Here is a 20,062-nt window from a genome sequence, read left to right as displayed (position 1 = left end):
CATAGGCCGTACGAAACCGAGAGCCTGGATAGGGACACTACCTATAGAAAGACAATACTTCGGAGCTTGCGGGTTATTGATACCTAGTAATCAAGACGATATGTAACCCTAAGCCAGTCGATGGGCTGACGCATTTGAGAACCCCTCAGCACTATGGTGGAGCGTCTATATTGACCGGAGGCTAGGCAAAAATTCGATGGATAGACAGACTAAAACTGTACCTACAGGTGAAGTCTATCAGCGCTCTATGTCCATATCTACACCATCTAGCATCACGCCGCCTCTATATTACTTCAACGTAACCAGCTCCTCCGAGCTCGTCGGATGGATCGCAACACAGCGATCAAAGTCCGCCTTCGTCGCGCCCATCTTCATCGCAACACCAAAGCCCTGCAACATCTCACTGACACCCGCGCCCATGATATGCAGCCCCACGACGCGCTCATGCGGACCCTCGCAGATGACCTTGAACGCCGTTGGGCCCTTCTCATCAGGCTCCATCATCGCGTAGTACATGGCCGTGAAGTTTGTCTGGTAGACCTTGACGGTATCACCATACTTCTCGCGCGCCTGTGGCTCCGTCAACCCGATCGTGCCGACCTCGGGATGCGCAAAGACGACGGAAGGAATGTTGGCGTATTCAACATGTGCGTCCTTCTTGCCGCCGAAGAGGCGGTCACTCAGTCGGCGCCCGGCGGCGATGGCGACGGGTGTGAGCTCGAAGTTCTTGTCACATGCGTCGCCTAACGCGTAAATATTCTCCACATTGGTGTTTTGATACTCGTCTACATTGACGTGGCCGTTTTCTGCGAGTTTGACGCCGACCGCATCAAGGTTTAGGTCCGTGAGCTCTGGGTCGCGGCCGATGGCGAAGAGCACGACGTCGACGTCCATGGTGTATTGCTTGTCCCTCAGTTTGTGCTCGGTGTAGGTTATTCGCTTCTTGCCGTTGCCTATGTCTTCAATCTTGGAGATGTCGGAGCCCCGGTGGAGGTCGATGCCCTGCTTCACGTACGTCTCGGTCACCGTCTTCTGGATCATCGGGTCGAACGTCCGCAGCAGGTTGTCTTCGCGGATGAAGAAATGCGTCTCGGTGCCCAGAGCCATGAACATGCCGGACATCTCCACGCCTATATAGCCCGCGCCAACCGTCGCAACCTTCTTAGGCTGCTCCTCGAGGTCGAAGAAGCCGTCGCTGGATATGGCGTGTTCGATGCCCGGTATCTTGGGGAACCTGGGTTTCCCACCGACGGCGATGAGGATCTTCTTTGCCTTGACGATTTCCTTGCCCCCATCATGTGTCTTGACCTCAACGGTGTTCTTGTCCACAAACGAAGCGCGGCCGCGGATGAGTTCAACCTTGTCGTTGTCGAGGTTCCTGGCGTAGATGCCGTTCAGACGCTCCACATAAGCGTCTCGCTTCTTCTTCATGGTATTCCAATCGAAGGAGAAGTTGTCGTAGCCGAACCCATACGCTTTCGCATCCTTGAATGTTTCCGCTATTGCTGCCGCGTTCCAGGTAACCTTCTTCGGCACGCAACTGAGCGCTGTCAGCAATGATCATTCACTGATATAGGGTACTGCGCGCGTACCCAACATTGACACATGTCCCTCCTAGGCGCTTGTCCTCAATCGCAATGGTCTTTGCGCCGTATACGCCGCTCGCTCTCCGCGCAGAGGCAAGGCCGCCACTACCGCCACCTATTACTAGGAAATCGCATTCCTTCGGTGTCGGCGCCATAGTGGTTGACGAGGTGGAGAGTTGGCGCGAAAAGGCAGATAGTCTTGTGTTCGCCAGCCTTGAAGGCTTGACTATCAGACGGAAGGGAGTGAAGGACGACAGCTTGACTGCTACGACGGGTTCTTGGACAGATGTCTTATGTAGGGACTTGGGGCAAGGTCTTTGAAGCGGATGCGAGCAAGTGGATTGCCTGAATTTGATGATGTAAGGCTCTGGACTGGACTGTGTGTGTGGGATATGTAATCAAGGCTGACGGAAGGTCTACAAGACGGGCTTCTGAGTAAACGAGAAGCAGAGAGAACGAAGAAACCAAAAGGAGATCATAAACACTGCGTAGATCTTCTATTCAAGCTGCAATCTTCTTAAGAGGGACTGAAGGACTGAAGGACTGGGGCACCGAGGCACCAAGGCGGCTTTTCTGTCGCTGCTGGAAATCCATGTCCATCCTATCGATACGGCGATGACGCCGTTAGTAAGCGCTCTCGGGAGTCGCGCGGCGATGCTCACAGCGAGTCAGTCACTGTGACATCGAAGCAACGACTACTCCGTACAGCTCCTTCATTCTGTTTCCTGCATACAACAACAATAGTAGCTGCGTCGCCAAATGTGCTAAGGCTGCCGCGACCTATGTAGCGTAGACCACCATCACAGCTCGAGCTCAGAGCTCCAGCTTCCACATTACACGCACGCGAGCAATAAAGCTTCTTGAAGCACACCACTTCCCCAAACTCCAGCAATGGGCGGCCGCCTCTCCGTGCCCCGCGGCCCCGAAGGCCTCACAGAAACCTCTCGCCCCACACGCCCACCTCGCCCCCGCAACTTCAACATCAACTCCCGCGTAAAACCCCCACCCTCCCCACATAAACCTCCACTTACACCTCCTCCCAGACAGTAGTTGCCCCCCTAGCAGCCCTAACAATGGCCTGTCTCCTCTTTGTCTACAGCAGGACCAGCATCCGCGCCGCAAAACTCAACGCGCAGAAGCAGCGCGAGGCCGACGGCGGCCAGATCAGCTGGCACCGGGAGTCGATGCGGCGGCATGGCCAGCTCGAGACGGTGAGTGATCGGGAGAATCTCAGGGATGCGCTGTGGGGCGCGAAGAAGAACAAGGAGGTTAAGGCCAAGGTTGAGGAGGACATGGGTGGGAAGGTTGGCGAGGATGCGGTGAGGGGGAGGGTTAAGAGGAGCGCGGAGGAGGCGGCGCTGAGGAGGGCTATGAGGAAGGATGATGGATGAGGAGGAGTTTGCTAGGAGAAAGGCTAAGGGGGGATTGGTGATGGGAGACTTACATCGGCGTTTGGTGGTCACATTGCGCAAAAGGCGCGACTGGGTTTCACGATCAGGGGCGAAGTTTGATCTTCAAGTGCCCATAAAGTCGCTTTACAATCCGACGTAGAAAAGCTCGGATGTCTCCATCCCGGTGGGGATGCTGCGTATACATCTATGTACATACCCTGGCTTCTTATGATCCCGCGCAACTGTCGAACCCGCTCCAAAAACATCATGTCCTACGGGTAACCCGATCACGGTGAAGAATGCCCAACCTCCAAAACACAGAGTACGCCAACAACTAGCATGTCTGCCACTCAACGACTGCTCCACCTTGAGAGCTCCACGCCTAAACGCCATACCTTCACTGATGCTCTTTACAGCTTCTGCATCGCGCCGACAAACCCTGGGAAAACTTGTGAAGTCCAATCCATGGTGTAAGGTCTGCGAAAATCTTCAAACAAAGTGCTGGCGGAAGAAAAGGTGTTGACAGAAGATGTCTGCGCAGTGGTGTGGTCTCTCAGGCGAGGCCCGCGTCGCGTTCGTGTCTCCCCTCCTCTTGTAATCTATGGCATGCGTTCTTCAGCGTCTCGAAAGTGACCATCGTGGTCATGGCTGCAGGCACCGCACGGACCATGTTCGTGCCCATGCCGTTGTAGAACGCCCTCCACCCCTCTTCGTGCAAGATGACCCGGATGGTTCTTATCATACCGCGGTATCGAGGCAGATTCCTCATTCCATCCGACGATGCAGTTCCTGGCGGCTTGGTCTGGTGGCCATGGTGAGCCATCCCGGCATGGATGATTCCGTCAGGGGAATGGTGCATCAACGACCGTTGCTGGGTCTGTAACCGCGTCCGGAGGACTTCGTGCGGGTAAGTTGCAGACGTTGCGCAGACTTTGCTCAGGAACGTTGCGGCCAGGATCCCGCCCCAGTGCATGTCCGAGCTCTGCGTCGAGGATTCTCCCATCTCGAGGCCGGTGAATTGCATCTTGAAGAATTCGTACATGGGGAATTGAATAGCGACGTGAGTAAGGCCGAGGAGTGCTGGTGCCAGTCCTGAGTAGAAGGCGAGTATGCCCTCTTGCGCGTACATCTTTCGAGCTGCGTCCCAGGTTGACTTGTAGTGCCACGGCGGCCGCGCATCTTCTGATGCACGAGAGCTCACTTGAGCCATCAGTCTCGTCTTGATAACCCATATAGGGTTCGTGGCCAGAGTGGAGCAGGCGCCAGCGGTGATAGAAGCGTATATTCGAGCGAACCACTTGTTCTCTGCCGGCCGTCAGTTTTGCCCTGTGTTAAAGGCAGATCAACCAACCTATCCGAGTGTAGTAGTAGTCTCTAGACGCTTCATATGCGCTCATATACACCGCCCATGTCGGAAGATAGCCAAGCAACATAGGACCAAGCCCTCTGTACAGCCCGCGGAGTCCGTCTTGTTTCCAGATTACTCTGGCTGTGCCAACCATGCCATTGTACAGTGCGCTCGACTTCGGCGATGCCGATCCCCTGTAGTGACGCGGTCTAAAGGAGCCCTGAGCCTGCAGTTTTGTCTTTATAACGTCCAGCGGGCAAGTCACGATACCAGACGCAACTCCCGCCATCGCGCCGCAAAAGCTGTTTATGCTGGTATTGGGAAGCTGCGCAACACGGACGGCGAGCCCTGGAAACATGTGGGATACCGTGACAGCCCTAGGTCCGCGGTGTTGCGGCGAACTGCCCGCTTGGGTGGGGGCATATTGCTGGGGGTCCGAGGACGGCGGCTGGGTGCCCTCGACTGACATCGTGAGAGCGGCACCTTGAAACTTGGTAAGCCCTCAACATCGCCCCCACAGACAGCGGCCCTGGTTGCAATCACCAGCTTGAGCAGTCAAGTGTCCCCGGTGGCGGCCCCGACAATGCTTCCTCGGTGTGCGGAAGACCCCGCAGCACTCGAGCGAGACTTTGCTAGCGATTGAGAAGCTCCATTGACGGTCGAAATGGATAAGGAAGCCGTATCTGAAGCAAGAGGCAAAGGAGAGTTCAGAACAGTATGCGATGCGCAACTGAAGTGCGTGTGTCGTGGGTGTCGTGGGTGTCGTGGGTATCGTGACCGTTGCGTTGCGGTGAAGATGCGGTTCCAAACACGGAGCAGTTCGGGTGGGCAGCAAAAGACCCGGATGACAGCAGCGGGGCTTGCCCGGGTCAACGCAGCGGAACTCTTCCGAGGGGCGGGAGCCACACGGCGGGTATTCTTGGCACGATACGTTACTGACTAAGGCGCCTACTGCCCGCCTGTCAGACATCACGACTTTCCTACCAACCAGCTGTGGACGCCTCTCAGTTCGCCCTTACGCCGACACAGCTTCCTCCGCAGTCGCAATCATGTCGCAGCCGTCGCTCTCAGGTTTCATCATCAGGCGACCATGGCTCCGCCGCTGGTTACAGCCAATGGCGAACTGGTATGCCGATGCCTCTGGATACAGGAAGCTCGGCCTGAAGTAAGTTACCTACACACACAATCAATTGCCGAGTACACACCAGCCCGGAGCTTCCCATAGTTCCTCTTGCTAGAGGGTGAGCTTGCTAATGGTCGGGTTTGCGCAGAGCCGATGATCTGATCCCTGAAGAGTCCGAGACCGTCCTCCTAGCCCTCAAGCGTCTCCCACCGAAGGAGGCATACGACCGTGTTTTCCGCATGCGACGGGCGTTCCAGGTTGGCTACTACAACTGGCGATGATTTGGTTGAACATTGGCTAATTTGCCGCAGCTCTCGCTATCACACCAGCTTCTTCCCAAGCACGAGCAGATGAAGCCGGAGGAGGTAGGGAACAGGCTGGCCGACCCTATATTCTCGCATTGACTAAGCATGCTCCGCAGGATACCCCGTATCTGACACCGCTCATTCAAGAGATCGAGGCAGAATTGAAGGAGCGCGAGGATCTGGAGGCAATGGTGGTGAAGAAGAAGCCGGCGAAGCCGGCAGCCTAGGCATGAACGAAGGCGGTAGAAATGTACAGCGAATTGGTACTGGTCTGAAGCGGCAGCAAACGTGTGCATTAGAGTGTATACTGTACGAATCGAAAGCAGTCACAGTTCTTCGTCACCTGCACAGTCACGTCACGACTCGCATCCCTTAAGCGTCCTGAGCTCAGAATCGTCGATCGAGGAAGACTCTGTTGCTGGCGATGTGGGAAAACCATGTACACTTAAAAACGCGGACCTTGACGGAGTGGTATCAGGTACGTTAATCGGTTCCGCTAAGGCCGCCATGACTGGGTTGGTAACTCTCGCCATCCTGAACCCGAAGACAAGCCTCGAGTCATGATTTGGACATAATGAAGAGTAGATTACGATCCAAAGATCCTATCTAAGATATGCTCTGAAGGCTCTACGCTTCCCTCGAACATGCTCAGCTATGGTCTTAAAGGCGTATTATGAATGCCCTGCAATTAGCTACAAACGACAGGCTGTTTCCTCAGTTTAAAGAACCTGAGCCTCGCAACATATCATGACTGTGACATCTAATAGTGGAGTTGTTGATAGTTATGACAATCTAAAGTATGAACTTTGAGAGCGGTTAATCGCAAGTATTTCTTGTTCGATAGGCACTGCAACCAAAAGAGGCTATCGGCCTGCCCCCAATGTGTAACGGTAGACATAAGTACCTTGAGCAATTAACTAGACCCAGACCACGTGCTATCGCGTTGATCGTGTTCATCCAAGACGCGCACAGTTTAGGCAACACCAAGCCGCACGCGCTTCAACTCACATACAACAACATATGCAGAGATCTTGTCGCACGCTCACTATAGTATACACTTCTAGAATTTGTCATAGATCAATAGCATTTCCACCCTCTAAGTTCTCTCTTTGCACGCGTTGCCGAACGATGACTGTACGGCGCTCCGCCCGCATTCAGGTTAAGTCGCAGTCTATCCAGCCACCAGAAGGTGATAACAATGGTATCCTGACTACTGCTCCTGCGAAAAAAAGAAATAGCAGTGGCTCTGCGCAACTGAATGGGGAAACCCAGGATGGGATCAACCCTTCAAAGGCTCCTGCCAGGCGCTCTCGGACATCTAAACCAGCGGTCCCGAAATCAACGACATCGCCAAATGATCAAAACGACGAGGGCTTTGCTCTCCCAGAGCTCCCAAAGACGCCTCTCCCCAAGCGGCGCAGAACCGCAGCGACCGCCAACCTGCCGCCTATAACGCCCACCCCCTCCGCCGTAGCTCTGATCTCATCGCCCGCAAACCGCTCCTCACCGCCAGTCTCAGACCATCACGCCAGGCCCGCAGGACCGCACGCGACCAACGCGCCCCTTCAGACACCAGGCGGGAGCCGGTTGACAGCCTATTCGGAAGATGACCACGTGCTCGAGAGTCCTGTCAAGGGCGGAGTACGGCTACCCAGACCGACAACTACGACGGAGAACCTGCTCGAAGAGGCGAAAGCGCATCTCCTGAGGGTCGATACCACGGGGAGGCTCAAAGCTGTGGTTGAGAAGTATCCATGTAGGATTTTCTCGCCGGAGGGGCTCATGGAGGAGGTTGATCCCTTTAGGAGTCTGACGAGCGGGATTATCGCACAGCAGGTAGGTGGCAGAATATTCTGTTCCTGTCTAGCGGAGTAATTTGTGCGTTTCCGCGAGAATCGCCATTTGTCACCTGCGAATCGGCCGTTCAGGGGGCCGTCTGCTTTCCGCACTCATGGAAGGGCATCTTATGATCACAAGACTCCGTGGAACACCGACCGCGAACTTTGACAAAACGGCTCGGTGTTTGTTTCAGCGCAAAGGCGTCGAGGACATCCTTTGCTTATGCACGAGCTGTTCTCAGCCGCTTGAGCTTCCTTGTCCATTCGTCCATCTAAATGAGAGACCAATTGGCGCAAACAATTACTGACCCAACCCCCAGGTCTCCGGCGCCGCCGCCTCCTCCATCAAGAACAAGTTCATCGCCCTGTTTCCCGACTGCGCCGGCTTCCCCACCCCCTCCCAAGTCGCCGCGGCCGACCTCTCCTTCCTCCGCACGGCTGGCCTCTCCGGCCGCAAAGCCGAATACATTCAAGGCCTTGCCCAAAAGTTCGCCTCAGGCGAGCTCTCCGCCTCCATGCTACTCTCGGCCTCCGATGACGAGGTAATGGAAAAGCTGACAGCGGTGCGCGGCCTCGGAAGATGGAGTGTCGAGATGTTCGCGTGCTTCGGGCTGAAGCGGATGGATGTATTTAGCACGGGGGATCTGGGGGTGCAGAGGGGGATGGCGGCGTGGATGGGACGGGACGTGGGGAGGTTGAAGGCGAAAGGGGGTGGGAAGTGGAAGTATATGAGTGAGAAGGAGATGGTGGACTTGAGTGAGGTGTTTAGGCCATATAGGTGAGTTTCTTCGTAGGTGTAGTGTTTTGAGAGAATGGAAATGCTGATTGTGGTAAAGGAGCTTGTTCATGTGGTATATGTGGAGGATAGAGGACGTCAACGTCGATGCAGTGCAGAATGCTTGAGCGGCGTAGGAGGAGCAGCACGCTGCAGCGCATATCGCGCAAGGGCCGTTAAAAAACGCTGTTGCCACATTGAAGCTGCGCCCGTTCTGGAGACTGGACATGTAGAATTAAGGAATAGACTCCCGCCTTCCACGTCCTCGCAACTGACTTAGCCATGCCTTTTCATCCTCAGGCAGCAAGGATTGGTCCAAAAAGCCGTTGCCGCATAGAAATCCAGTCGTGAAGATCACGGTGGATGTGAAGAACGCAGTCCGTAGCTCAAAGAATAGCTCAAAAACATTTTTAGATAATCGATGCGCGGAAGTCGTACACTGCTGAATTGCTCATTCTCTATCGCATAGAACCGGTCTAGTTGATCACTCATAAGAGGATTCCGACGCATGTCAGAGCCATGGGGGACTCGGGTGGAGCCGTTTGCGCTGGTGTGGTACAGAGTCAGCAGCTGTGGTGCAACGCCAGGCCGTCCGAGCCCTCGGTGTCCAGCATCAACGCAGGTACACTGCATGTAGGCCAGTCACACTCGGGATCGGGTAAGGAAAAGAGACTTGACAGTTGTATGCATAGAAATCTTGTATATCCTTGAGTTTCGAAGACAGGATAGATTATCTCGGCTGGCTCAAGGAGATCGACAGCAAACGATATCTTCAGTTGGGGCTTGACGGCCAGTTCTTGCATATGTCGTAGTCTGAATGCTCTACGTTTCACCATCTTGCTCATCAATTCGCCGCAAAGCATCTTAATATGTGCTTGGTGAGATGTAGGCAGATTCCGAGGACCTTGTTCGACGCTTTGCATCGCGCCCCGGTAGAAGTTGAGATTTGAGGAGAAGCCGATTAAGGTGTCAACTGTTGACCAGTTCCAGCGGCACACACCGCAAGCTCATTCCAAGCGTGAGAATAAGTAGCCGGTCGTCATCGGGGTGGCAGCGACGAATGTCACCGTGAATGCTGTTGATCTTGCGCTACTGCGTAATTGCAATTGGTATAATTGCTGAGTCCGGCGACGCATCGACCAAGAGAACGAGCGACGTCAAATTTAAGTTGGGTTGCGGCTCACGGACTGCAAATTTCCTCTGCGAGCGCCCCTTCCACAGTGTGAGAGGCTTCCCGCTGCGCTAACAGGGCGTTTGATTCCGAGAGACGAGGCCAATCCTTTCATCCGTGGTCGTCGAAGAGACGGTACACCCACCGTGGTGAGGGACTGACAAGCCATGGAGAAGACTCGCGGATTTGATGCATTCACGTGAAAGTTTCAGGTTCCCCGGTACGGCTAACAAGTTCCATTCTCCGGTCGAGCAGGGAAAGACCCTGCGTGGAGCCGCAATGGAACCGGGGGCTCGTCGGCGACGATCGCTGAAGAATGCCTTGGCATGGGGTGCGTATTCAACGCTGGCGGCGAAGATGGGGAACTATTGGACGTGTGAATCGCCAAGGCAGTGGTATCGCGGCTTGTTGCGCGCTGCGCCGTGCCCAACGATGGCAGAGTTAGAGTCTTGACTACGTGTAATGAGAGAGGGATAGAAACAATTGCGATTCGAGTCTTGGCTTGATGCGCGCCGGATCTTTAGCATCCATAACAGATTTGATTGTGATGTCGAGACTTTTCTGGAGGCAAGCTAAGCGCGAAGTTCAGCGACGGTATGGCTTTCGCTACCGTGGTTACAAGTATCGATCTGTCCCTGGCTGTCTCCGCAAGAAGGGCCGCGGTCGACTGCGGCTACAAACTGGGTACTGCAGCTGCCAGTTGCATGTCATCCGTGGTTCGCCCGGATGCTCCCGTCGGCTCAGGAGTAGCTTTTGCGTAGATCTTCTAGGAGTCGTGGAGAGCGAGGGCGTTCCCAATCTCTCATTCTCAAGGAGGCCAGAGCAGTGGAAGGAAGATACCCAGGTAGCTGAGTCTGATGACCTTCCAGAAGCATGGATAACGGAGATGACAGCGACGGCTAGTTCGGCGGCGAGAGCAGGGGGCGTTCCTTGGTGTGGCTTGCAAGAAACGCCATCCGAGATTAGTCGGTTGCCATGTTGGGATGTGAGCTCCAGTAGCCGAAACTGCTGCCGCCGCTTCTGTGCCGCGAAGAGCGAACGGAGGCCTTGAGCAGTCCAGATCGCCGGCGTCTGAGACGAGGCACGAAACCCGATCGGCGCCGCGTCGTCACACAGAAAAGTTCTGCACAATGCTGCGAGATGCGTGACGACCGTGGCCGGCAGGTAGTTTGGCAGCGGCCAGCCGCGTAGAGAGACTGGCTGCTCCTACCCGGTAGAAGTGAAGCTGGAGAGCAGCTGCATGTTGCCACAGTCGACGGGATGAAGCGGGTGTTTATGCATACAATCGATGACTTTCACAAACCTCAAAGCTCGAACAGCAGGCGGCATTGGCCAATGAGAGCAGCAGCCGGTGCCGCCGCTAGCCCGTGTTAGGCGTTGCCAGGAAAGCATTCGCGTCCCTCTCCTTGTCGTGCTTGCGCGAGGCAGGGGTTCTTGCTCTCAACACCCTTTCTGCTCGCTCTTCCCGGCCTCTTCCTTCTTCACTCACCCCCATCGTCCCCCCAGCCTGCGATAGTTGCAAGCAGCGACCGCGCCTTCCACTGCACCGCGTCCCCCCCGCTCCGAGCTCTATTTCTTCTCTCTTGTTCGTCTTCCTTTCTTGACATTCGCTTCAACCAGCATTCTCATCCGCCAGCAACTCATCCATCCCCAAGACTTATCCCGAGCTGCGTCGCCAGCACTTCTTAATCCACTCAGGTGTGTTCCATCACTGTGTCCATCAGAGATATCCTCCATCCTCATCTGCTGACCCTTCTCTTCCGATCAGCTAGCTTCTTACTCTTCGCGCCACCATGTCTGTGTTGAGATACGCTCTGCCCGTCCTTGCCGTGGCTGGCTCAGTTGCTGGTAAGCTCACCCGTCCTTCATCCCCCCACACAGCGGACACGAAGTGGAGTTCGTGTGCCACGTTGAGTCTGAGAGACTTCCGGTCTGGCTGGTCTACCTACCGAACTGTGGTGCTGACGATCCGTTTCCCAGCTCAGTGCAGCGCTGCAACAACCACGATCCAGAACTCAGGCGATGCCTCTGCTCTGGCACGGTGCTCCACGTTCAGCGGCAGCGTCGCAGTTGCAACAGGAACGACCGACACCCTCCGAATCCCCAGCGTTCGACGGATCACAGGCGACGTGATTGCCGAGAACGTTGCAGGCATACCCTCTCTAGAGGCTTCCGACCTGGAGATGATCGATGGATCGTTCACCCTGACGAACCTCACCATCTTGTCGAACCTGAACATGCCCCGCTTGACCGATGTTGGCCGGATCATTTGGGAAGGCCTGCCGAATCTGCCCCAGCTCTCATTCACCTCGCAAGTCAAGACCGCCTTGAGCGTCTCCATCCAAAACACCTTCCTGAGCTCACTCGAGGGCATCAACTTGGAGACCGTCGAGTCGTTCGTGGTTGCCAACAACGGCTTCCTGAACGAGATCAACCTCCAGCTTGCCAATGTATCCGAGCAGTTCACCCTCGAGGCCAATGGTCCCCAGCTGGTTGTCGCTTTGCCGAACCTGATCTGGGGCAACGAGATGAACTTCCTCAACTGCTCCAGCGTCAACATCCAGTCTCTCCAGACCACGAATGGATCGCTGGGCTTCTACAGCAACTTCTTCACGGAGATTTCTGCGCCCAACCTCACTGAGGTCGCCAACTCCCTTTCCTTTGTCGCCAACAGCGAGCTCTCCAACATCACCTTCCCCCAGCTCAGGTCCGTCGGCGGTGGTCTTTTGATCGCCAACAACAGCCAGCTCGAGAACATCAACGGTTTTCCTGCTTTGGAGACCATTGGAGGCGCTCTTGACTTCAACGGCCAGTTCAATAAGTGAGTAGCGTGTCTTCTGTCGCATGCGTTCCAGTCCTCTAACATTGCACCAGCGTCGAGCTCCCCGAACTCAACAACGTCCGCGGCGCTTTCAATCTGCAGAGCACTGAGGACATCCAGGAGGACTGCGACGCGTTCAGGCGTATCTCTGGTCCTACCAACATCATCAAGGGCAGGTTCCAGTGTGCCGGCAGGCAGTCCAACCCGGGCGGTGCCAACACCACGCCGACCTCTGGCAGCTCTGGCTCGTCGCCCAGCGGTGCTGCTGGTCATCTCGACATCTCATCATCCACCGTGATGGGTGTGTCTGGTGTCCTCGCCGCCATCTTCGGTCTCTTGTAGGAGGTTTCGGGGTGCCGGCGTTTCTTTTCCCAAGTTGAATAGACCTAATCTTCACTTGTTGTTTTCGGGATCACGGGCATGGCAATTGGAGCATCTTCAACTTCGTTGAGCGAGTGCTACACGTTGTTCCTGGCGAAGGGGTGTCTACTCTAGCGGGGAGCAGTGTCATGTACTTAGGGGATTAGGGGCATAGTGGGTTGGTCGAAAGAGTCTTAATAACTGGCTGGGAAGTTTCACATGCAGAATTCTCCCCAGCTGCCTTTGGTTTCTTCGCGAGCGTTACGGCCTTGATTCGTTCGGTGGTAATGGCAGGATGTTGCTTTCCCCCCTTCACCTTCTTGTTTCATAGCATCGATCCGCTCTCTCATGTATGTCACGCTAGAAACTTCCCTTCTTGCCTCCCCGGCTGCCTCCCCAGCGGCCTCCCCGGTCTCCCACCTAGATGCTAACCCGGTAACAAGTCCCGCATGCGAGTCACCATCGCGCCTGCAGTCCCGATCGTCGTGTCCCCCGCAGCAAATCGGATGGGCTGTGATGGGCTGTGCTGTCCTGTGTCAATCTTTCGAAGATTGGGCCTTGTGCTACCTTGGACGCCAGGCAGGGCTTGGCCCACTTCCCTCCCAGACCCTTGACCCGGCTTCCGGGACACGCCCCCCGGCTGAACATCTCCAAGCATACCTACCTAATAGGTAAGGCATCGTGGATCATCAGCGCTGCTCAAGAGCGCCTCAGCATCGTAAGTAGCGACACGCGCAGCGCTTCTAACGCCTCGTTTGCATCTACAGACGCGGCGGCTGTTTTCTACCATTGTTTCGCCTGCCGCGCGAAGCGACTTTTCGTAGGTCATTTGTGAGCAGAATGTAGCACCTCTCATCAAGCCTCGTCTTGCTCTAAGCGCCAGTATTTCTCGCGGCTCGCCGTCTGCACGTTCATGGATGTCAAGCTTTGCTCCACCGTTAGCTTTCTGCTGTGCGGCCGTTGCGCGGCGGCACGATACTGGCGGTGAGCTCTTAACCCGCGAGCGTCTATGCGCCTTGCATTCCACGTCAAGCCTCCAGCACTCTCTCTCTGGTCCAGCTGCTGCATCGCTTCTCAACCTAGGATCTCCCATCACGGAACTACCGGCCTTCTTCCGCGGCAGGTCTTGTGCAACGCGTTTCAGGCTTGGTCGAAGAGCTGACGCAAGGGGCTGGGGCTGGCCAAGCGGCCTTAAGCAAGTATCGTTTGCCCCGAACGAGATACACCAATAGTTTGCTCCACCTTCGGCCTCGACCCTATCGCTATGCTGGAGGTAGCATCTCAACCTCTGATCCAACATCGCTTCTGGATCGCCCAGCAGATGCACGAGAGAAATGCCGTCTGAAGTAGCAGTGCCTGCGTGCTGTAACCTTGGTAGGTTGACGGCTGCATCTGGATGTGGGCCTGATGCAGATTCACCATTCCATTTTTCGTAGGGGCCTTTCCCATCTCAGGGCAAGTTTTTAAACAGGGCCAGTCGCTCTTATTCACGCTCGTCTTTTCACTCGGGTCTATCCTGTTCAATCTGGGGGGTTGTCTGTTTATTTGCGTTCCTACCTGTTGCTATTACCATATACCTCTGATCTTCGTTCGCTTTCGCCGCTCATACCACACTTCCATTGACATCCACTCAATCTGCCCAGTATGAGAGCCTCGGCAAACCCCTTCAACAATCCGTCCGGAGCACCACCTGCTGCCCCGCCGCCTGAAGGCACACCAGCCGGACGGCCAAATGGTCAAGCGTTACCGTCCTTCGATACCCTCACCTCAGGGGTGGAAGACATCCCGTTATGCGCCGATATACGGTTACCACCAGTGCAATACTCAGAGCTTAGGTTGCCGTCGGTCACCCTGCAGGATCAAGAAGATAGCCGGAGAGCACGGTTCGTTATACCTGAAAGGCCGCGCAAGAGGGTTCTCGAATCGCCGCAGTTCAGGACGCCCGACTACGGTTTGCCGCCCCGCAAGCGAACGCCCTCTGCCATTCAATGTCCCTTCAATTCTTGCGAGGCACTCAACTCGCCACTCAGAAAAGAATGTGAACGGTGTGGCACCGAATTCTCCAGAGCTGAGGTTGCCCAAAGGGGACGAAGTCTATCACCAGACAACCCGACCGTCAGCCGTGTGTGTCAGGCCGGCACAAGTTCCAGATTATCGTCCGTTTCGATATCCAGACGGGGCTCTGCAACTTGCAAGCCGCTGAAGAATCCGGTCAAAGCGACAAAGGAGAAACACTGTCGAGCCGAGCATGCAGGTTACCTAAAAGAAATTGAAGATTTCTTCGTGACGAAGGGTTGGAAGGGCGAGAGAGCGCTTAAGGGATATAACTTGATAGAGGGCCATCTGCAGTTCACGAAAAGAGATATATATAAAAAGCTGATCGAACATCTCCACTCTGCGGATGGAGAGATCAACAGCTTGCTTGGGGAGAATGCAGGCCTGCGTGAGGAAAATGCAGGCCTGCGTGAGGAAATTGCAACCCTTCGCAAGGAGCTGGAGACCGAGCGAGCTGGCAACGCTCAACGCAGAGCGAGTCGGTGCTACACCCCCGACTCAAGCGTGGCGTCAAGCGCCTCTTCGTCACCGCGGACGAAACGTCACCCTCACAAGCAGGTCAAGCGGAATGACTCGTAGCTTCTTGTGGCGTGTCTGAGGAGCTGGCGTTGGCCCTCCGGATGCGACTCCATAGTCTTTCACTACCCTGAACGCCTTCCCCGACTACCTCTACAGTCGACGTGGCTCTTGTTCGATTCAACCGGACGCGGTGCAGCCATCATCACCTTCTACATCAACCCATGAAGGCTCATATAGCACTGCTTGTCGAACCACGCTCTACAACACTCTATTCATTCCATTTGTTCAGCACTTGGCTTCACAAAGGTTGGCGGCTGTCTCTATATCTCATGGCGCTGTCGGGCGTCACAGACATATCTTCTTGTGTTCAAGCTTCTTTAATCGGGCACGGCTGTCTGTATCACATTTCTGGGTGGCTGTGTCAACACGTTTTCGGCTATAATCCCCTTCCTTCAGCACTGGCTTAAAACAAAACCTTACAGACTAACAGGAGCGAGATATTGTGTAGTGTAATACGGTGGCGATCTGTGGTCGAGCGGCGGCACCTTTCGGTTTGTACGATTTCAGAAAGAAACAAAATCATTACCAGCTACCACGAGGGCAATGTGCTTCTGTGGCATCAATTTCCAGTACCGCAAATGCGGATTCTGCTCATCCCTCAAGATCATTGTCCATCTGGCAATCCATGCACGGCAACCAAACACGTGAACTAGGGTATCTCCACCATCACATCAGAAACCCCTCATGTTGGAGCAACGAAGTCCATCTGCCTCTATTCACCTTGCAGATCCAAGACGGAAACCCACAGGATCCATATGTCAGCCACAACGTGGAAGCAACTCAAAACTGCCGGCCGCGTCTCAATGCCTGTCAAGTGTGCTGAAACTACTTTTAGACGTGACACGCAAGCGTCTGCCGAGCGGAACTCGAGCCGCTCGTCCCATTCGCCACTTTCTCGATGGGTTTTGCGCGATTGACGCAGACTGCCGTAGCGTTCCTATCTTGAGCATCTGCACGGCGTGAGGTGTTGCAGAAGGTGTGACTACTCGAACGTTGTCATTGCAACCTGATGTGTCTCTAGGTGCAGCTGTAGATCCGCGGCAGTAATACGGTATTGCGAGGATCTCGTGGTTATTCTTGTAGAAGTATCCACGGCCAGTGGACCGTTGCCGGCGAGGATCGGTACCTACGCACGCGGCTAACACAAATCGCCCGACTCAGAGCTTAAGAACATCACAAATTCCTCACGTTTACCAGCACGTCTACGATCACTAATCCACCACCAATCGTACCTGCAACACATTCTAGATTTTACTATTACTTCTGTATACCTTGTTCTTATAGTTGGCGATATTTCTATATTTTATAGAGCTTCATTTCGATAGTAAATGTTGTGTCTAATCTCGTAAGTCGGCGCATTTGTGTCAACAGGGTGCTACGCAAACGTGAGCCTTCCCAAGAGCCATCCGAAAATCCGTTGCCCCACGGAAAGCTACTCGCAGGCCTGGAGGCGGACAGCCTAAGCATACGATCCGTAGATCAAAGCAACCTTGGGTGATTCATACGTCGACCAAGTAGGCTGCTGAGTATCTTCTCCGCTCTATCGCATGAAATCAATCTAGCTGCTCTACAACTGACGAGATCCTGAGTCCAGTTTGATGGTGAGTCTGACTGAAGAAGGTAAAACAGCCACCAGCCAAGATGCGGCAACGCCCTTTTTGAATGGCCCTTGCTCACATTCTCAACCACCAACCCGGTCCTATCACCAACCCTCGCCCGCCGTCTCCCCCGGATCCTTTCACCATTCGCATAACGACCAGCGCCCCAGTTAGACATCGCGGAAAGCGTCCACTCGTTTGAATCTACTGAGCTCACCTGTTCCTAAATCCGCTTGCGATAATCCATCCGCGAGCGCCGCGGGGGTGCCTTCAAGAAAGATGCTTCTTCCCAAGGGCGGCGTGACCTGGAAGTCGGCGCGAGCGCGATTGCCACCCTCACGAGCCGTCCTGCACTTCGTTACACGCACCCGCTTTATACTCCTCGTTCTGTTTTCCGGCATAGTACTACTGTTATGGCGAGGGCTCAGTAGCAGGGCAGGCGAGGTGCAGAGGTACGGCCATAGCCACAGCTAGCATCTTCCCAGGCAGGCGAGTCGACAACAGGAAACTGATCACCGGATTCGTATACAGATTCTACTGCTGGGGCCCCGCCAAAGCGCCCATGGACATGACGGCGAACGAGCAAGCCCGCTGGAACGCCCACCTCCAGACCCCCATAATATTCAACCACCACAAGCCGATAGAGGTCAATGCCACGACGATCGAGCACGTCGACCTCAACCCGATCAAATCGACGCCCAAAGCCCTCGCCAGCGAGGAACGAGTGCTCATCCTCACGCCCCTGCGTGATGCCGCCTACTACATTGAGCAGCACTTTGATCTGCTCTCCCAGCTCACGTACCCGCACCACCTCATCGACCTCGCGTTCCTGGTCGGCGATTCGACAGATGATACACTCGCTGTTCTCTCTAAGGAGCTGGAGCGCGTGCAGACGAGCGAGACGGAAGGGTTGCCCTTCCGCAGCGCCATGATCGTCGAGAAAGATTTCGGCGTTACGTTGAGCCAGAGTGTCGAGGACAGGCACGGTTTCGCGGCGCAGGGGCCCCGGAGAAAGGCGATGGGCAGGGCGCGCAACTATCTGCTGAGTACGGCGCTGAAGCCGGACCATTCGTGGGTGTATTGGAGGGACGTGGATATTAAGGATAGCCCGACAAAGATCATCGAGGACTTTATTGCGCATGATAAGGATATTCTGGTACCGAGTACGTAGTTGGCTATTAGGTGTGTGAGTTGCGGAAGACATACTGACACACGATGCAGACATCTGGTTCCACAGGTACCGAGAGGAGAACGGCAAGATGCGGGACATTGAGGGGCGTTGTACGTCTCCCCAACCCTACCCAAGCGCTTTACATTCGCTGACTTCATCCTAGTCGACTACAATTCCTGGGTAGAATCTGAGCAGGGCCTGAAGCTTGCCGCAACCCTAAACAAGGACGTTGTTTTGGCCGAAGGTACTGAGCTACCCCTATCTTTTCGTCCCATTTTCCATGACGCTAATGCTCGCGCAGGCTACAAAGAGTACCAGACAGGCCGCCGCTACATGGCCAAAGAGGGCGATTGGCGCGACAACAAGGATCTTGAGCTGGAGCTCGATGGCATAGGCGGTGTGAACATCCTCGTCAAGGCAGATGTTCACCGATCAGGTACGGAATCTCCTCTCATTCTGATTTTCTCCGTAAGGGGGTCCCATTTGCTGATCGCTATAGGCATCAACTTCCCTTGCTACGCCTTCGAAAACCAAGCCGAGACAGAAGGCTTCGCAAAGATGGCCAAGCGCGCCGGCTACGGCGTCTACGGTCTACCGAACTACGTCGTCTGGCATATCGACACGGAGGAGAGGCCGGGCAATGCATAGGGTAACCAAAAGCTGCTGTCTTCGCTATCGCTTTAGGTGGTTTTTGGTTTTGCAGCATATATGCAGGTTTTGTCGCCGTGTTCTACGACGTTGTATTGATTACATCACTCAAGGCGTTGAGGGTGTTTGGGCGGGTATGTGTCTCCGAGGGGTGAGAGAGGTAGAGTTACTTTATCCTGCCGGTTGTACGCGGCGGGAATCTGTACAGATCAAGCAGTCGTCTTCAGCAAGAGTCTCGTTGTGCTTGCTACCATGACTATCCACAGGCATTCTCACGGTGACCTCTAAAGGGGTTCCCTCGGTCCGATGGACGAGAGGTATCCAAATGTTACACAAGGCTGCTATTGCACTGCCTAGTTCCACAGCACAGCTGGTTCAAGCTCCGTCTATGTGCTGCTGGACAATAAAACATTGGAGATGCGGTCTTTTTCGTAACGCAGATCGCTCTAAGCCTGCCCATCTCTTTAAGGTCTACGAGCGCCTTGGGAGACAACGCGCTCACAGCGTACTGATATACCCCGGTGCCCTCTAGGCCACATTTGCCAGATTCTAATATCCACGACGAGAGCCTTACCGCCCTATCCCCCTGTTTCTGTATAGATATCGAGGTCCCAACATCCTCACAGCGCCCTCCTAATAGCCGTCTTAAACGGCCACATTTGCACCTACACACTCGTCAGCCCCAGTCACTCAACTCTCCTTCCTCCTCGCCCTCTCCCATCCGCTCTCCCTCCCCCCCTTTCCCCTTCCCCCTTAACAAGCAACCCACCTTATCCCAATCCCACACCCCCTCCCTCGTATACACATCCTTCTTCAACATCTCCACAACCTCCTCCCTGCTCTCTCCCACCGCGATCATCGCACTGCCAGCCAGCTTGAGCGCCTCGCCCTCCTTGGGGAGTTCGGAGAGGAAGGCCCCGCCGAAGGGGACGAGGCCGGCGTCTGCGAGGGGGAGGACTTTTTCGAGGTGTTCGCTGGGGGTGGAGGAAGGTGTCAGACTACGTAGCTGTATATGCGGTTTTCATGCGGGTATGCAAAGCTGGCGCTTGTGGCTGGGCAGCAGCCGTGGAGGGGACTGCAAGGGTCCTGAATTTTTCCAAGTGCAACTGGACCTATACTCACGGCCGGACTTGCATCCGCTTCTCGAGCGCGCCCTCTTTATCGGGGAGTATGACTAGCCACTCGTGCTTTTTGCTCGCGCCGGAGGAGGCCATCGTTCTTCTACCTGGAATATAGCGGGGAGCGGGTCTGGTGAGGTGGGAGGAGAGCTGATTAAGGCGGCGACTCATGAGA

At 55.0% G+C, this 20,062-nt stretch overlaps 8 protein-coding genes across 8 annotated transcripts; 5 read left to right on the top strand and 3 right to left on the bottom strand.

Annotated features, from left to right (window-relative positions):
* Nucleotides 1–288: 288 nt before the first annotated feature.
* Nucleotides 289–1,741, bottom strand: W97_02073 (glutathione reductase (NADPH); the record flags this gene model as incomplete). The annotated part of the gene is made up of 2 exons (XM_007779975.1): nt 289–1,540; nt 1,593–1,741. The coding sequence occupies 2 exons, from the start codon at nt 1,739–1,741 to the stop codon at nt 289–291; spliced, it is 1,401 nt and encodes a 466-aa protein (XP_007778165.1).
* A 736-nt stretch (nt 1,742–2,477) lies between these two features.
* On the top strand, nt 2,478–2,977 carry W97_02072 (uncharacterized protein; the record flags this gene model as incomplete). Its single annotated transcript, XM_007779974.1, has 2 exons — nt 2,478–2,579; nt 2,630–2,977. The coding sequence occupies 2 exons, from the start codon at nt 2,478–2,480 to the stop codon at nt 2,975–2,977; spliced, it is 450 nt and encodes a 149-aa protein (XP_007778164.1).
* A 553-nt stretch (nt 2,978–3,530) lies between these two features.
* W97_02071 (uncharacterized protein) lies at nt 3,531–4,794 on the bottom strand (the record flags this gene model as incomplete). Its single annotated transcript, XM_007779973.1, has 2 exons — nt 3,531–4,282; nt 4,329–4,794. 2 exons carry the CDS (start codon nt 4,792–4,794, stop codon nt 3,531–3,533), a joined length of 1,218 nt encoding a protein of 405 aa, XP_007778163.1.
* Nucleotides 4,795–5,374: 580 nt separating this feature from the next.
* W97_02070 (ubiquinol-cytochrome c reductase subunit 7) lies at nt 5,375–5,980 on the top strand (the record flags this gene model as incomplete). Its single annotated transcript, XM_007779972.1, has 4 exons — nt 5,375–5,490; nt 5,597–5,705; nt 5,760–5,813; nt 5,870–5,980. 4 exons carry the CDS (start codon nt 5,375–5,377, stop codon nt 5,978–5,980), a joined length of 390 nt encoding a protein of 129 aa, XP_007778162.1.
* A 901-nt stretch (nt 5,981–6,881) lies between these two features.
* Nucleotides 6,882–8,494, top strand: W97_02069 (uncharacterized protein; the record flags this gene model as incomplete). The annotated part of the gene is made up of 3 exons (XM_007779971.1): nt 6,882–7,589; nt 7,912–8,369; nt 8,428–8,494. 3 exons carry the CDS (start codon nt 6,882–6,884, stop codon nt 8,492–8,494), a joined length of 1,233 nt encoding a protein of 410 aa, XP_007778161.1.
* Nucleotides 8,495–11,330: 2,836 nt separating this feature from the next.
* On the top strand, nt 11,331–12,700 carry W97_02068 (uncharacterized protein; the record flags this gene model as incomplete). Its single annotated transcript, XM_007779970.1, has 2 exons — nt 11,331–12,358; nt 12,412–12,700. 2 exons carry the CDS (start codon nt 11,331–11,333, stop codon nt 12,698–12,700), a joined length of 1,317 nt encoding a protein of 438 aa, XP_007778160.1.
* A 4,529-nt stretch (nt 12,701–17,229) lies between these two features.
* Nucleotides 17,230–18,769, top strand: W97_02067 (uncharacterized protein; the record flags this gene model as incomplete). The annotated part of the gene is made up of 6 exons (XM_007779969.1): nt 17,230–17,402; nt 17,482–18,113; nt 18,172–18,231; nt 18,285–18,365; nt 18,423–18,557; nt 18,621–18,769. 6 exons carry the CDS (start codon nt 17,230–17,232, stop codon nt 18,767–18,769), a joined length of 1,230 nt encoding a protein of 409 aa, XP_007778159.1.
* A 676-nt stretch (nt 18,770–19,445) lies between these two features.
* Nucleotides 19,446–19,983, bottom strand: W97_02066 (uncharacterized protein; the record flags this gene model as incomplete). Its single annotated transcript, XM_007779968.1, has 2 exons — nt 19,446–19,743; nt 19,892–19,983. The coding sequence occupies 2 exons, from the start codon at nt 19,981–19,983 to the stop codon at nt 19,446–19,448; spliced, it is 390 nt and encodes a 129-aa protein (XP_007778158.1).
* Nucleotides 19,984–20,062: the final 79 nt, after the last annotated feature.

This window comes from Coniosporium apollinis (assembly GCF_000281105.1).
Source record: "Coniosporium apollinis CBS 100218 chromosome Unknown supercont1.7, whole genome shotgun sequence".
NCBI lineage: Eukaryota > Fungi > Ascomycota > Dothideomycetes > Coniosporium > Coniosporium apollinis.
The sequence above is the reverse complement of the archived record's forward strand: the minus strand, read 5'-3'. Positions and strand labels throughout refer to the sequence as shown.